The following is a 13,633-nucleotide window of genomic DNA, read 5'->3' as shown; positions in this document are numbered from 1 at the left end:
TCACGTGCAGCAGCATTGCAGTTATTCACAATCACATTTCCATCAAGTGACGTAGATATTCATTCCACAGTGTAGTGCATCATTGCATGATAGATAGATCGTACACTGAATTTCAGTGAAGTTGACAACTGAAGTGCGTCAGATTATGATCGTAGACTAGATGAGGCATACTCCTGAGTACACTAAGGCGATCAGTATGCTTACTTTGTAATTAGTTGTCTTTGTGTAAAGTGATGTGAATGACGACACAGTGCTTCAGTGATTGGTTGTCTACGATAAAAGTGGTTGTGTGTTGACAGATGTTTACTCAGACTTCCGTTATTTCTTTCCAGATTCCTAAGGTCATTGGCGAAAACACGAAAACATTAAGAATTTTAAGGTGGATTCGATGCGGAGCAAAAGTTAGTAAATTTTATTTACATTCTGATTTACACCGACCTACAAAAGTAGTCATGTGTTAGCTTAATATTAACTTCTTTATGTACCCTTTGATCACCACATCAATACATAAATCTGCTGTATTCTGTCATAGTGATCTAATATATCTTTCTTACAGTCTTCATCATTCAGTAGTTTCGTGTGAAAACAGAATCGTCGAGATGTCATTAAAGTGCTGATGAAAAGTTTTGAAATGAAATCTGAATGCTTCTGGTTAACACATTTTCCAAACATTACTGTTTATTGAGAATTCAACGTAGATGATGTGTTTACACATCTTGAAACGAAATTTTAGTATCACATGTGATAATTAATCAAGGTGCAAACCAGTCCTGATATAACCGCGTCTTCTGATCATGTCTTTTGAGCGGTGAAACACTGAATTCTTCTGAATTTAAATCAAGTATCTGTGTTTTCATTTGAACAACCGTCATTCTTGTTAGTGTCACATAAATGATTTACGTTGTTCTGATAAAACCGTATTGGTGTTGTTTCTGTTTTATATGCTGAATTCCGTAAACAATGAATTTAGCGATCCACGTCTGCTGACGCACGCCTGACCTGGTATGCTGAGTAATGTAACTATGATATGTGAATCTCTTCATCATGGATATCCATTGAAGTCGTTCCCATTTTTAACAGTCGCTTGTTAAACAAAATCTCAGTTGTTTTTCTCTGTACAATTTATTTCACAAGATAAGGAACGTTAGTGGACTATGAAGCTCTCGGGGGTATGTTGAACCTTATTGTATCAGAAATGACTATCTCCATAGCTGAATACATCAATTTTGTTTCAAAAATTGAAAATTTCATGTGCATATTCAGTAAATAATTAAGTGAAATTTAGCTACTAGTATCAAATGACGTTAGTCTATACGTGGATTCTCTGTTGATTATTTAAAATGATGAGGAACGGGTGTCCTTCACGTCCTCACGTTGATAAAATTCACTTAAGCGTACATAATGTTATAAAACGATAGATGATAACAATGAATGAAACTCAAAATCTGTTAGAAATCAAATGTAATGGGTTTTATTGAGCCAGGTGACAGCTTAGTGTATACATTTTTGAATGCGAACAGTCATCAAAATCTAATAAATCCGCACGTCAGTACTCATCGTTGAACATTCAACTTAGTTTCATTCAGTTCCGAGGTGTTGTCCTGAAATGTGAATGACATAGTATGAACGAGTTCTCTTTCTCATGAATATATACATTGAGTAATCAGAAAGAATTTCCAGCTTATCATGTGGTAGGGTATTAAAATACCATCTCGACAACTGAGAGAATCATTCCATAATGTAATGTTTAGATCGACTTTAATATTCGTCGAGTAAAATGCTATTCACTATGGATGTATTTTCATTCAAGCCAAAATAAGGTCGTGAATTGTGGATGTCAATGAAAGTGTGCTTTATTTCGCATTGCGCGAGGTGATGACAAATTCCTAGTGAAGGAAATAGTCGCCTAATTTCAAAATCATCATTATATCATTGAGTTATAGTTATATTTTTCCTAGTTCACATATCTTTTGGTGATAACTTGTTATGCAATCACATCATTCTTCCCCCTGAAGATTGTCCAAAACACGTTTCGAGTGAAGCATGTCATGGCTCAAAAATATCAGATACAACGTGCATTTGGTGTGAAACAGCCAATATGTGCATTACCAGCAATAATAAGGATAGTCATGAATTCAAAGTAAATGGTTGCAAGAATAAAGTAAGTAATTGATAGACTTCACAGATTGTTTCCAATATCACCATATTGTACATTGTAGATGTATTTACTCGGAAGAACATTTTCTCGTTGCAAACAAGTAGTTTATTGTATACGTTGACGATGTTTAATCAGATATGAGTACGATGCTTTGTTTCCATGTGGACATTCAACAATCAACAGAAGCGTCGTTTAGCACGTATGCTTGAAAAAGTGTTAATTCTTCTACTCATAGAATGCGTAGTGATTTTCGATGTCCAATATGAAACCGTCTGTATGTGTGAATTGTTACCAAATGCCGATGAGATCAGTTTGAATGATCAAGCATAATCTGCTATAAATTCTGCATCATGTTTGGAAAGTGAAAGTTCGTGAACTCCCTTTTTTGTAATTTGTAGTCTGGATGGATTGCTTAAATAAAACCGTCAGTTATTGATTTGTTATTAATTACTTACATTGTGATAAGGTGAATTATCCGAGAAACAAATTTCATCACGCAAATAATTTGTCAGTTAGTTGTAGGAAAATTTGTGTGCTCATCACATTGACTGTTAAATCAGTAGCAGATATCCTAAATCATTATTCATTGATCATATTGTGCAAATGTAAATTATGTTAGTAATTGTTGAATTCACTTGTGTCATCAATACTGACAATAGTGTATAATGAATGATGAAATATTTGATATTCCATTGTTTCCTTCTTCAGAAGAACTCGACTGTCAACGTTGCTACTGAATCAACAACACTAGCAACTACTGAAACTGATCTAAGAACTGAATTGAAGAAGACTGATCCAAGCACTGAATCACATTTGGTAAATATTTGATATTTTGTAATCATTATACTATTTTGTTCATTTCAGAACATGACTACAGATACAACTGAAGGCATTGACAAAGGAAAATCACCGAAATATGTGTACATCGTTGTGCCATTAGTTATATCTTTCCTTATTGTGTGCATTGGCTGTAGCATTTGGCTATGGTTTTACAGAAGGAACAGAGTTCATCCATAGTCCTCACAAACAGCTTGTCAATTGTTTTCATTAAGTCGATTTTGTTCTTTTCATTTTGTATTTCATTCAATACACTTTCTATTTTGTTAATCATTTCAATACATTGAAGATTGTTTCATGGAACTGCATATCATATTGATGATTGTTTACGTAATGACTGATATCACTTTGTTGGTAGAATATAAAAATATAATTTTTTGTGTTTATGTCATTGTTTGTATTCAATGGAAACATGGGTAATTTCACAAGAGGTTACAACATTGCACTTGTCAATGAACAGTATCGTGTATAGGTGATTAAGTGACCACCGAAATCAAAGATGAGTCCCTTGTAAATGTCCATTTAATAAAGTCTCAGTATTGAAAAATGTCAATCGAAATTGACGTGGTTCATTGTTTGAAACTAAACTGTCGGAATGCGGCATCAATATTTACTAAGGCACCTCAATCCTTCGTTATTTGACTATTCAAGGTTGAGTGAAAGCTGGCTGACAGACTGTTGTTAATTAGGTGTTATGAATGTGTTGAATATGAAATAACTTTAGAGGGTCTAGCTGATACTCAAATAGGAATGGAAAAAGATGTAGAGTGAATGATGAACTAGTAACAGTTCTGACGACTGGTTTGAAAGAAACACTGAAGTGTTTGCACCAATGATTGTTCACAATATTAAATAAAACTTGGCTAATAATCGGTACTATTCTCATGGATTAATGAGAAACTAGTCTAGTGTGAAATAACTAGTCTTGTAAAGTATGACTGCTTTTATCCTTTCAGTTTAAATAAACGTTTCTAGACTAATTACTTTGGCTTTTAACTCTGTAGTGATGGATAAAAAGCAGCCGAAGTTTGCTACCCACAGTTCGACGAAGGTATAGGCCACTGTTTCAGCAGTGATGTCCTTGATAGGTATTGCTTCTGGTCATCAAGTTAAACGGTCAACGCAGGTTGAGAGATAAGAGTATCCATTTGAATCTGGAAAAGTTCCTTCCAACTCCAGATAAACATGGTGGAAACGAGCATCGGGAGTTTTAAGTGAGCCTGAGGGACATCTATTGTGTCTGATAACCTTAGATTTTTGACCGCTTACGCTGGAGCGTGCTCACTCACTCGCATCTTTATTCATACCAGGCCAACAAAACTGTTCTGCTATAAGCTTGATGGTTGCACGAACGCCTGGATGAGAACGTTTGTGCAATGTGTTGAAGACATTGCGCCCATAACGTTTCGGCACGATTGGGCGATCCCTACCTGTAGATGTGTCACAAAGTAAGGTTTCCTTACCTGGTCCCATCTGTTTGATGCGTACTTTGGGGTTGTATCCCAGGATGCTCATCGAGTAGTGGTTGACAGATCAAGTTCATCGTGTGCTTAATTGTGACGGAAGATAATCTGCAACCGGAAAGGGAAGTTAAGCAAACAGATAAATTAATGTTTCCGTCTACTAGCCCCTATTTACGCGTATCAATGAGTAGATTGTGATGCTGTAGAAGGTCTAAATCAATAAAAACATCTGCAACAACGAAAACACAGTGAACGAGTTTGCGTAAACCCACGTTAAGGTAAACGTACCTTTCGCTATACGTAGCGATAGGCTTTCCGTTTGCTGCCTGTAAGGTTAAAGCCGATTCGTGAAGCCGGTCGTTGGGATTCGCTGGGAGAACGCCAAATTCTGCGCCAGTATCGACGAGGAAGCAAAGTTGTGTTTTCACATCTGTAACGTACAACAGACGGCTATGTTCGCCGGCTACGGTTGCCGTTAACGCGTACCGGCTTGGAAGTCTCCCGTGTTGTTTTTCGTATCGGTCCGTTTTGAGTTGGGAAAATTGCAGGATGTTTTGCGATTTCTGGACGTCTTTCCAGCACCAGTCGGGATTATCCGTCTCTCGTGTTCTAGAGACAGATCGCCTACGTGAAATGCTTCTACGTGGGGTGTATGACCGCTTACGGTCGTCACAAAATTTAAGACAACGCGCAAGGGTATGACATAACTCTGCCACGTCATTCTTGGTCGTTTGAGGTTTTTCTTTGACTGGAAAAACCTCGGTATAAGAAGATTTGGTGATTTTTGAAATGCAGTCGACAGATGCAGCCAGCTCGTCTAAGGCGTTATTATGAAATGAAACAAGCACAGCCTGCACTTGTTGAGGAAGTTTGGACAAGAAAAGGTGTTTGAATAGGCTATCGTCGAAAGTTCTTTGGCCGATAACCTCTCTCATTCGTTGCGATATGTCCGTCGCAGAACCATGTCGCAGGTCGATGTTATTGAGGAGTTGGTTTAACCTTTGTCTATCGGTTAGGTCCCCGCGTTTAGGAATAGAACGTTTCAGCGTTTCACAAGGATTCGAGACATCATTAGTAAACATACTAGGTGTTACGCACCTGTTGAATTGGCGCGGTAGTGCCTTTACTACTGCGAGGAATTGTGCACGTGTGTCAATCACGCCGTTCCCAGAGAAGTCGGCTTCTGTGTAGCAAAACCAGGCTTCGATGTTGTCTGGCCAGAAGGGCATCAGTTGAAACGAAGGTGGGGATATAGTCTTAAGCTTAAGTACTTTGGGTGTCTGTTAAGTCATGATGATATATGAAGTGTGAGAATGAGCGTGTGAAAAAAATATATTTATGCTATAACTGTGAGACGGCAGCAGATAAGAGGTTAGCGAATTATAATAATAATAATAATTTATTCTCAAATAACAGTTTGTTACACGAGGCATGCCAGTTTACAGGCAAGATCAAATTGATACAAATGATACAATATACACTGTAATAAATTACATAGCTGGGTTAATAATTTATAAGATATGAATGTCGATGGTTTAAATCAGTACCACAGTTGGCGCGCTTCATGAATGTTGCGTTGCGAATGTGCGACTGATGGTCAAGGATAGGGCCATTGAAGGTATGAGCTTTTAGAAATCGCAACCTTATTTCCTTCTGGGATATCCAAGGCTTTAAGGATGGTGCAGGATGAAGTCATTTGTTCCATATCTCAAGGGGGCTGAAAGAGGGAGCAAGTAAAAGAAAACACGAGAGGCAGAGTAGCCAATATTCATGAAGGAATGCTTAAGGTATGATTACTCAGTCTAATTTTCCTTTATTAAGGTATATGTTAAGAAAGAGCATTTTAATAGGTTAAAGAAAATAAGTGTTGACAAGGTGTGAGTGGACATACAACTGACAAATGGGGGCGATTCGGAAAAGAGCTGAGAGTATAAGATTATGTGTGATTATAAAATAAAATATAGTGCTAGAAACAGTATTGTGATATACATTTGACTGTCTTCCCTTTAATATCGAAGCTATTAGAGCCCCTCTCGTTTTTTTTAAAATATTTTTCCCCAGTTACTATAGGGTCTTGATTAGGCTTCGTGGTGAAACTCTATTTTATGGACGACCTTTGAACGAATTTTTAAGTGACCTTGAGAACATTAACCAATCAGAAGATAGTTAGTATAAAGTAAAAATATATTATAAAAAACTGGTGAATTACAATGGATATTCTTCTTTTACATGATTTACGAACTTGTTGAGGTTTGATAAAGGTTCGGAAGTTTTGAAATCATAGTGCATGCGGTATAAGAACTCGTCCATATGGCTCCATAGTAATCGTCCTCTGGAGCCGTCGTAAGGTCTTAAAAAATACTTCAGACTTGACCACATGCCTTCAATATTGTTTGTATGGACCCCAGTCGTTGGATCAACAAAATGACGTTTGTGCACCACAACATGATGCACAAAACCAAGTCTCGAGAGGCATCTATACGCTTTCCAGTCATCGGTATAGATCGTCGTGCCAGGTTGAACGTACTCCTTGATGATTGGTATGATTGTCGTTACCTGACGGTTTCTTACTCTTTGAAAGTGTCCTTTTTGAGTTGAACGATCGTAAAACCCAAGTACCTGTCAAGCATATTCACGGAAGTGCTACTTACCCAATCTTCCTTGATAAAACGTCCTTTATTGTATTTTCGCTTTCTAACTACCGCCTCATCTATTTCCACTATCTTTTCAACTACTCCAAATGATTCATGTACTTGTGTCATTTTCATTGCGCATATATCACGACAATATTCATACCACTGAACGGCGGAAGTTTCCGTAACATCTGCAAAAGCCGCAGATAATGTTACTGGAGACTTTATGATCCAATTTGCAACGATTATCATGATTTGTCTTAGCCTTAGCCGTGACCGGGCAAAAAAGTGCCAGTTCGAGCAGATTTTTTTTCTCCAACATAAAGTACAACGAAATACAATGTCATCACGGTAGTCAGCACATCGTGCTGCGGTCATTTGATTGCCGCAGTCACAAACACAGGAACTTCTCAATAGTCCCATCTGCTGTAGTCTCTCAACAATCACCTCTTCTCTAAAATCTGCTGTAAAACGATCGAATGTGAGCATCTCGCATTAAACTTAGCGCCGTGACCTTGAAGCTCCTTAAACGCCTCTGATTGGCTCGTCCATAAATTAGAGTCCTACCGGCTTCGTATATTAGCGAATTGTCTAGTTTGCTTGTAATAGGATTTCTGGGTAGGAAGTGAAACCAATTCAACGTTCGTAACACGACTTAAAGAGGTATTTTGCGTGAATAGATCAGCTTCAATACCATAAGTTCGTGGCATCCCACTAAACCATAAGGAGCCGTAATTAAACAAAATGTTCTGCCCTACAGACATGGGTGGATTGAAGTTATCTCCCCACCTTCATGTTTGCTGGTCAGTAACGCCACCCTCCCTCCTTTTGTGATGTTAGGCTCTCTTACGTTTGTGGTAAGTATGAATACTGCTTTAATCAAAGCCCATAGTTGGAATACACTGTCTCTACTAGGTCCATGTTACAAGCAAATCAGATAGTTAAAAAAATTTGTTTTATGGTGTAGCGGTAAATAAATCCCCAAAATAAATAGCATTAAGTTTTCGACATTGGATGCTGACCATATGTTTTAGTGGACTCATCTAGCTGAAGGCGCTCGGTCAGGCATCCGCACCAGATCACGTGTGGTAACGCCGTGCTCAACATCAACCGCAATCGCTAGCCAGATTAGATCAGAGAATTCCGATATATTGGTCATCGCCAAATATACTCTTCCGGTCTCCTCGACTCTGTCTTTTGATTTCTCTTGGTGGGAACGAAATATATTAGAAGGTGTTACTGGTAGAAGCGTTGTCAAACACTGAATACCTGTGACATCAACATTGGTGAGACCGACGTGATCTGGTACACCTAATTGTAACTGTGAGTCTGTTCCTTTTTGGGATTTTTTATATATCATTGCCTTATTTTTTATTTTTTTTTGAACATTGTGATTTTTTTCGTGTTTTTTCTTGGATATATATTTTTTCCCCTCGTTCATTATCGTACTTCATACTTCATCATGACTGAACAGACACCTAAAGTACTCAAGCTTAAGACTTTGTCCCCACCTTCGTTTCAACTGATGCCTTTCTGGCCCGACAACATCGAAGCCTGGTTTTGCTACGCAGAAGCCGACTTCTCCGAGCACGGCGTGATCGACACACGTGCACAATTCCTCGCAGTAGTCAAGGCACTGCCGCGCGAATTCAACAGGTACGTAACACCTAGTATGTTTACTAGTGGTGTTTCCGATCCTTACGAAATCTTAAAACGCTCGATTCTTAAACGAGGAGATCTAACCGATCGACAAAGGTTAGATCAACTCTTCAATAACATCGACCTGCAACACGGTTCTGCGACGGACATGTTGCAACGGATGAGAGAGGTTATAGGCCTAAGAACTTTCGACGAAGGTCTATTCAAACAACTCTTCTTGTCAAAACTTCCCCAACAGGTGCAAGCAGTTCTGGTCTCGTTCCAGAACAACGGCTTAGACGAGCTAGCTGCATCTGCCGACCGCATTCTAGAAATTACGAAACCTTCTACTACCGAGGTATTTTCAGTCAAAGAAAGGCCTCACACGACTCAGAATGATATAACCGACTTATGTCACACACTCACGCGTTATCTTAGTCTTCGTGCCGACCGTAAGAGATCGCGCACACCACGTAGAAGCATTTCTCGTAAGCGATCTGTCTCTAGACCACGAGAGACAGATAACCCCGACTGGTGCTGGTATCATAACCAGTATGGAAAGCTTTCCAGAAATTGCAGAAAACCCTGCAATTTTCCCAACACGAAACCGACTGATTCGAAAAACAATTCGGGAAACTTCCAGGCCGGCACGCGTTAACGGCAACCGTAGCCGGCGAACAAAGCCGTCTGTTATTCGTCACAGATGTGACAACGAGAGTTCGCTACCTCGTCGACACTGGCGCAGAAGTTAGCGTCCTCCCAGCAAATCCTAACGACCGACTTCACGAATCGACCCTAAACTTACAGGCGGCAAACGGAAAACCGATCGCTACGTATGGCAAACGGTACGTTTACCTTAACGTGGGTTTACGCAAACCCATTCACTGGATTTTCGTTGTTGCAGATGTTTCTATGCCAATCATTGGTATGGACCTTCTACAACACCACAATCTGATCATCGATACGCGCAAACGGAGGCTAGTAGACGGGAACACTAATTTGTCCGTTTGCGTAACTTCTTTACTGGTTGTAGAGTATCCCCAGTCACAGTTAAACATATGATAGACCCACTCTATCAACCACTACTCGATAAGTACCCTGGGATACAACAAACGCAACCGAGATTACCGTGTGTAACCAGCAATGTTACACATCACATCACGACTACAGGACCACCTGTATTCTCTAAAGCACGACGACTAGCTCCTGAAAAGCTAAGGTTGGCGAAAAACGAATTCGATCACATGATGGACTTAGGAATCATACGACCGTCAAGTAGCCCATATGCATCTCCGTTGCACATGGTCCCTAAAAAGGACAGCAACGATTGGCGTCCAACTGGTGACTATCGGCGATTGAACGCGAAAACCATTCCCGATCGTTACCCGTTGCCTCACATTCACGATTTGACAGCTACCTTGAAAGGTACAACTGTCTTTTCGAAAATCGACTTGGTTAAAGCGTATAACCAAATCCCTATGGCTACTGACGACATACCGAAAACAGCTATCATAACTCCTTTCGGACTCTATGAATTTTTGCGAATGCCTTTCGGTCTAAGGAATGCTGCTCAAACATTCCAAAGATTCATAGACGACGTTTTTCGAGGTCTCAACTTCGTACACGCGTATGTTGATGACTGTCTAATCGCAAGTCCGGACAGAGAAACACATCTCAAGCATCTGGATCTTGTTTTCGAACGACTTCAAAAACATGGCATTACTGTAAACGTTCAGAAATGCCAATTCGGAACCGACTCGTTAGACTTTCTGGGACACACTATCGATGCTCAAGGTATCCGACCCCTTAGAACCAAAGTGGCGGCCATTCTGGATTACCCAGAACCGACCACCGTCAAGCAATTACGCACGTTCAACGGCCTGGTAAGTTTCTATAGACGTTTCATACCCAAATGCGCATTACTTATGAAACCTCTGACCGACCAACTTCGTGGAAATGCGAAATCCATTAATTTGGACGACACCGCACGAAAAGCATTCTCCACAGTTAAGGAACTGATTGCTAAAGCAACAATGCTCGCACATCAGGACACCCGAGCACCCATTAGCATCGCAGTAGACGCATCCGACTCAGCAATCGGAGGAGTCTTACAACAATGGGTTAACAACTCCTGGCAACCCTTGGCATTTTTCTCTAGAAGGTTGCTAGACACCGAATCGAGGTACAGCACATTCGGTAGGGAACTCCTAGCTATGTATTGTGCTGTACGGCATTTCCAACACTACATCGAAGGTCGTGAATTCACTCTTTTCACGGACCATAAACCGCTCACTTTCTCGTTAAGCTCTCCTTCTGACAAGTACTCTCCCCGTGAGTCTCGACAACTGGACTACATTTCGCAGTTTACTTCAGATATTCAACACATCTCTGGAGCAAACAATGTAGTTGCAGACGCTTTATCTCGTATAACTTCCTTGAACAGTTTCCAAGGAATCGACCTTCTTAAACTCGCCGAGCTTCAAAAGAAGACAGTGATCTTCAGCACGAGTTATCGTCTACAACCCTTAAACTACGCATCAAACAGATGGGAACAGGTAAAGAAACCTTACTTTGTGACACATCTACAGGTAGGGATCGCCCAATCGTGCCGAAACATTATCGACGCAATGTCTTCAACACATTGCACAAACTTTCGCATCCAGGTGTTCGTGCAACCATCAAGCTTATAGCAGAAAGGTTTTGCTGGCCTGGAATGAATAAAGACGTGAGGGAGTGGGCACGCTCCTGTGTAAGCTGCCAAAAATCTAAGGTTATCAGACACAATAAATGTCCCTTAGGCTCGTTTAAAACTCCCGATGCCCGTTTCGACCATGTTCATCTGGATTTGGTAGGACCTTTACCAGATTCAAATGGATACTCTTATCTCTTAACCTGCGTTGACCGTTTCACTCGATGGCCAGAAGCAGTACCTATCAAGGACATCACTGCTGAAACAGTGGCCCGCACATTCGTCGAACGATGGGTAGCAAACTTCGGTTGCCCTTCAACCATCACTACAGACCGCGGACGTCAGTTTGAATCTGATCTTTTCCGTCGTCTGACCACACTTTTAGGAATCACTCGCTTCCGAACGACCGCCTACCATCCACAAGCAAACGGGTTGGTAGAACGTTTTCACCGACAACTGAAAGCTTCGCTATCAGCAGCAAACGTTTCACAGTGGACCGACGCTCTTCCACTCGTCTTACTAGGTATTCGCAATGCAGTGAAAGCTGACATTGGATACACTGCGGCTCAACTCGTTTATGGAACGACACTTCGACTTCCAGGAGAATTCGTGGATCCTTCATCCTCTTCAATGAACATGGATCTAACCTCCTACACGAACAGGCTTACAAACGCAATGCGTTCAGTTAAACCTGCTTTCACTCGACCTCAATCAACTGATGTTTTCGTTCAACCTGGCTTACGATATAGTACACACGTTTTCATTCGTCGAGACTCGCATCGACGACCATTCGAATCAGCATACGAAGGACCCTTCAAAGTTCTTCAACGTGAATCTAAGTACTATATAGTCGATAAGAACGGAACAAACGATAGCATCAGCATCGATCGCTTAAAAGCAGCGTATTTAGAAGGAAATCCTATCCACGTCGATTTTCCTTCGGTACAATCGAACGACACGACTCCGACACTTACAATACCTCATCCGACAACCAACACACACGATGATACTTCGACAGTATCCGAAAATAAACTTAAAACGACGCGTTCTGGAAGAAGGGTGAGATTTCCAGAACATTTAAACGACTATTGCACGTAAGGCACTTCTCGACATTTTATATTATTTTTAAAAAAAACAATTTTAATATGCTTATATATTTTTATTTCTATTTAAAAAAAAACAAAACAAAACAAAACAATTTTTTTAATGCTATTACGTGTTCATGAGTTTATTTTCCATTTTTTTCCGCCGACATTGTGTTTTTACGCACATACGAGTGTATTTCGACATGCACTTACATTTTCTTTTTTCTTTTCCAGGACGGCTGGAAAAGAACGATGACGTTTATGAGGATCCGAAATTTTCATTGTACATTTTCTTTTTTACTATGTTGTACCTCCGTCCCATATAGTAAGGAAAGACGACCAGACGCTGCTAAATTTAGTAAGCTATCAGAAGAGTGTTTACCAACGACAAACTCGTTGGGTTTAAACTTCTGGCTGGCCACGTCTTAGGGTCGTCACTGCCCCACTAGGGGGGGAGTGATCTGTAGCGGTAAATAAATCCCCAAAATAAATAGCATTAAGTTTTCGACATTGGATGCTGACCATATGTTTTAGTGGACTCATCTAGCTGAAGGCGCTCGGTCAGGCATCCGCACCAGATCACGTGTGGTAACGCCGTGCTCAACATCAACCGCAATCGCTAGCCAGATTAGATCAGAGAATTCCGATATATTGGTCATCGCCAAATATACTCTTCCGGTCTCCTCGACTCTGTCTTTTGATTTCTCTTGGTGGGAACGAAATATATTAGAAGGTGTTACTGGTAGAAGCGTTGTCAAACACTGAATACCTGTGACATCAACAATGGGTTAGATGTCCACATAGTATATCACACTGCTATGAAAATAACTTATGGTTTAAAGAAGTAAGGACTAATAGCAAATCAAAAGATATGAGAGGGTATAAAATCGTAGGAAAAAAAATTTCAGGGTAAGACAAATAAAACATTGAGAAACTCACAAGACGTTGTGGCCAAATTTTGAACTTTGAATGGTCAGCCTTAGTAGATCAGCATTCATAAGATTGAGCTATCTGTCTACTTGCAGTGGAGTAAAAAAAAAAGGCATGACTTTTAGGAAGAATAATGTACATTTAACCTGTAGAGATTTGGGAACTGAAAGCTAGGGTAAGGAGCATGAAGTCATGATTAA

General features: G+C 40.2%; 3 protein-coding genes across 3 annotated transcripts; 2 read left to right on the top strand and 1 right to left on the bottom strand.

Moving 5' to 3' along the window:
- Positions 1 to 1,055: 1,055 nt before the first annotated feature.
- MS3_00008924 (uncharacterized protein) lies at positions 1,056 to 3,175 on the top strand (the record flags this gene model as incomplete). Its single annotated transcript, XM_035733398.2, has 4 exons — positions 1,056 to 1,169; positions 2,016 to 2,161; positions 2,870 to 2,974; positions 3,023 to 3,175. Exons 2-4 carry the CDS (start codon positions 2,099 to 2,101, stop codon positions 3,173 to 3,175), a joined length of 321 nt encoding a protein of 106 aa, XP_035587146.2. The 5' UTR covers positions 1,056 to 1,169; positions 2,016 to 2,098.
- Positions 3,176 to 6,628: 3,453 nt separating this feature from the next.
- MS3_00008923 (uncharacterized protein) lies at positions 6,629 to 7,932 on the bottom strand. The gene is made up of 2 exons (XM_051217267.1): positions 7,110 to 7,932; positions 6,629 to 7,077 (listed from the first exon to the last, which is right to left on the bottom strand). The coding sequence occupies exons 1-2, from the start codon at positions 7,578 to 7,580 to the stop codon at positions 6,664 to 6,666; spliced, it is 885 nt and encodes a 294-aa protein (XP_051064642.1). The 5' UTR covers positions 7,581 to 7,932; the 3' UTR covers positions 6,629 to 6,663.
- Positions 7,933 to 8,176: 244 nt separating this feature from the next.
- MS3_00008922 (uncharacterized protein) lies at positions 8,177 to 13,189 on the top strand. Its single transcript, XM_051217266.1, has one exon. It carries the CDS (start codon positions 11,275 to 11,277, stop codon positions 12,514 to 12,516), a length of 1,242 nt encoding a protein of 413 aa, XP_051064641.1. The 5' UTR covers positions 8,177 to 11,274; the 3' UTR covers positions 12,517 to 13,189.
- The last annotated feature ends 444 nt before the right edge of the window (positions 13,190 to 13,633 follow it).

Source organism: Schistosoma haematobium, chromosome 5 (genome assembly GCF_000699445.3).
Source record: "Schistosoma haematobium chromosome 5, whole genome shotgun sequence".
Lineage (NCBI taxonomy): Eukaryota > Metazoa > Platyhelminthes > Trematoda > Strigeidida > Schistosomatidae > Schistosoma > Schistosoma haematobium.
The sequence above is the reverse complement of the archived record's forward strand: the minus strand, read 5'-3'. Positions and strand labels throughout refer to the sequence as shown.

Bases quoted from the DNA above. Each gene is read 5' to 3' on its own strand.
- MS3_00008922 (XM_051217266.1), top strand. From the start codon at position 11,275: ATGGGAACAGGTAAAGAAACCTTACTTTGTGACACATCTACAGGTAGG.
- MS3_00008923 (XM_051217267.1), bottom strand. From the start codon at position 7,580: ATGCTCACATTCGATCGTTTTACAGCAGATTTTAGAGAAGAGGTGATT. The intron at 7,078-7,109 runs GTAAGTAGCACT...TATGCTTGACAG, and splicing joins GTTTTATCAAGGAAGATTGG to GTACTTGGGTTTTACGATCG.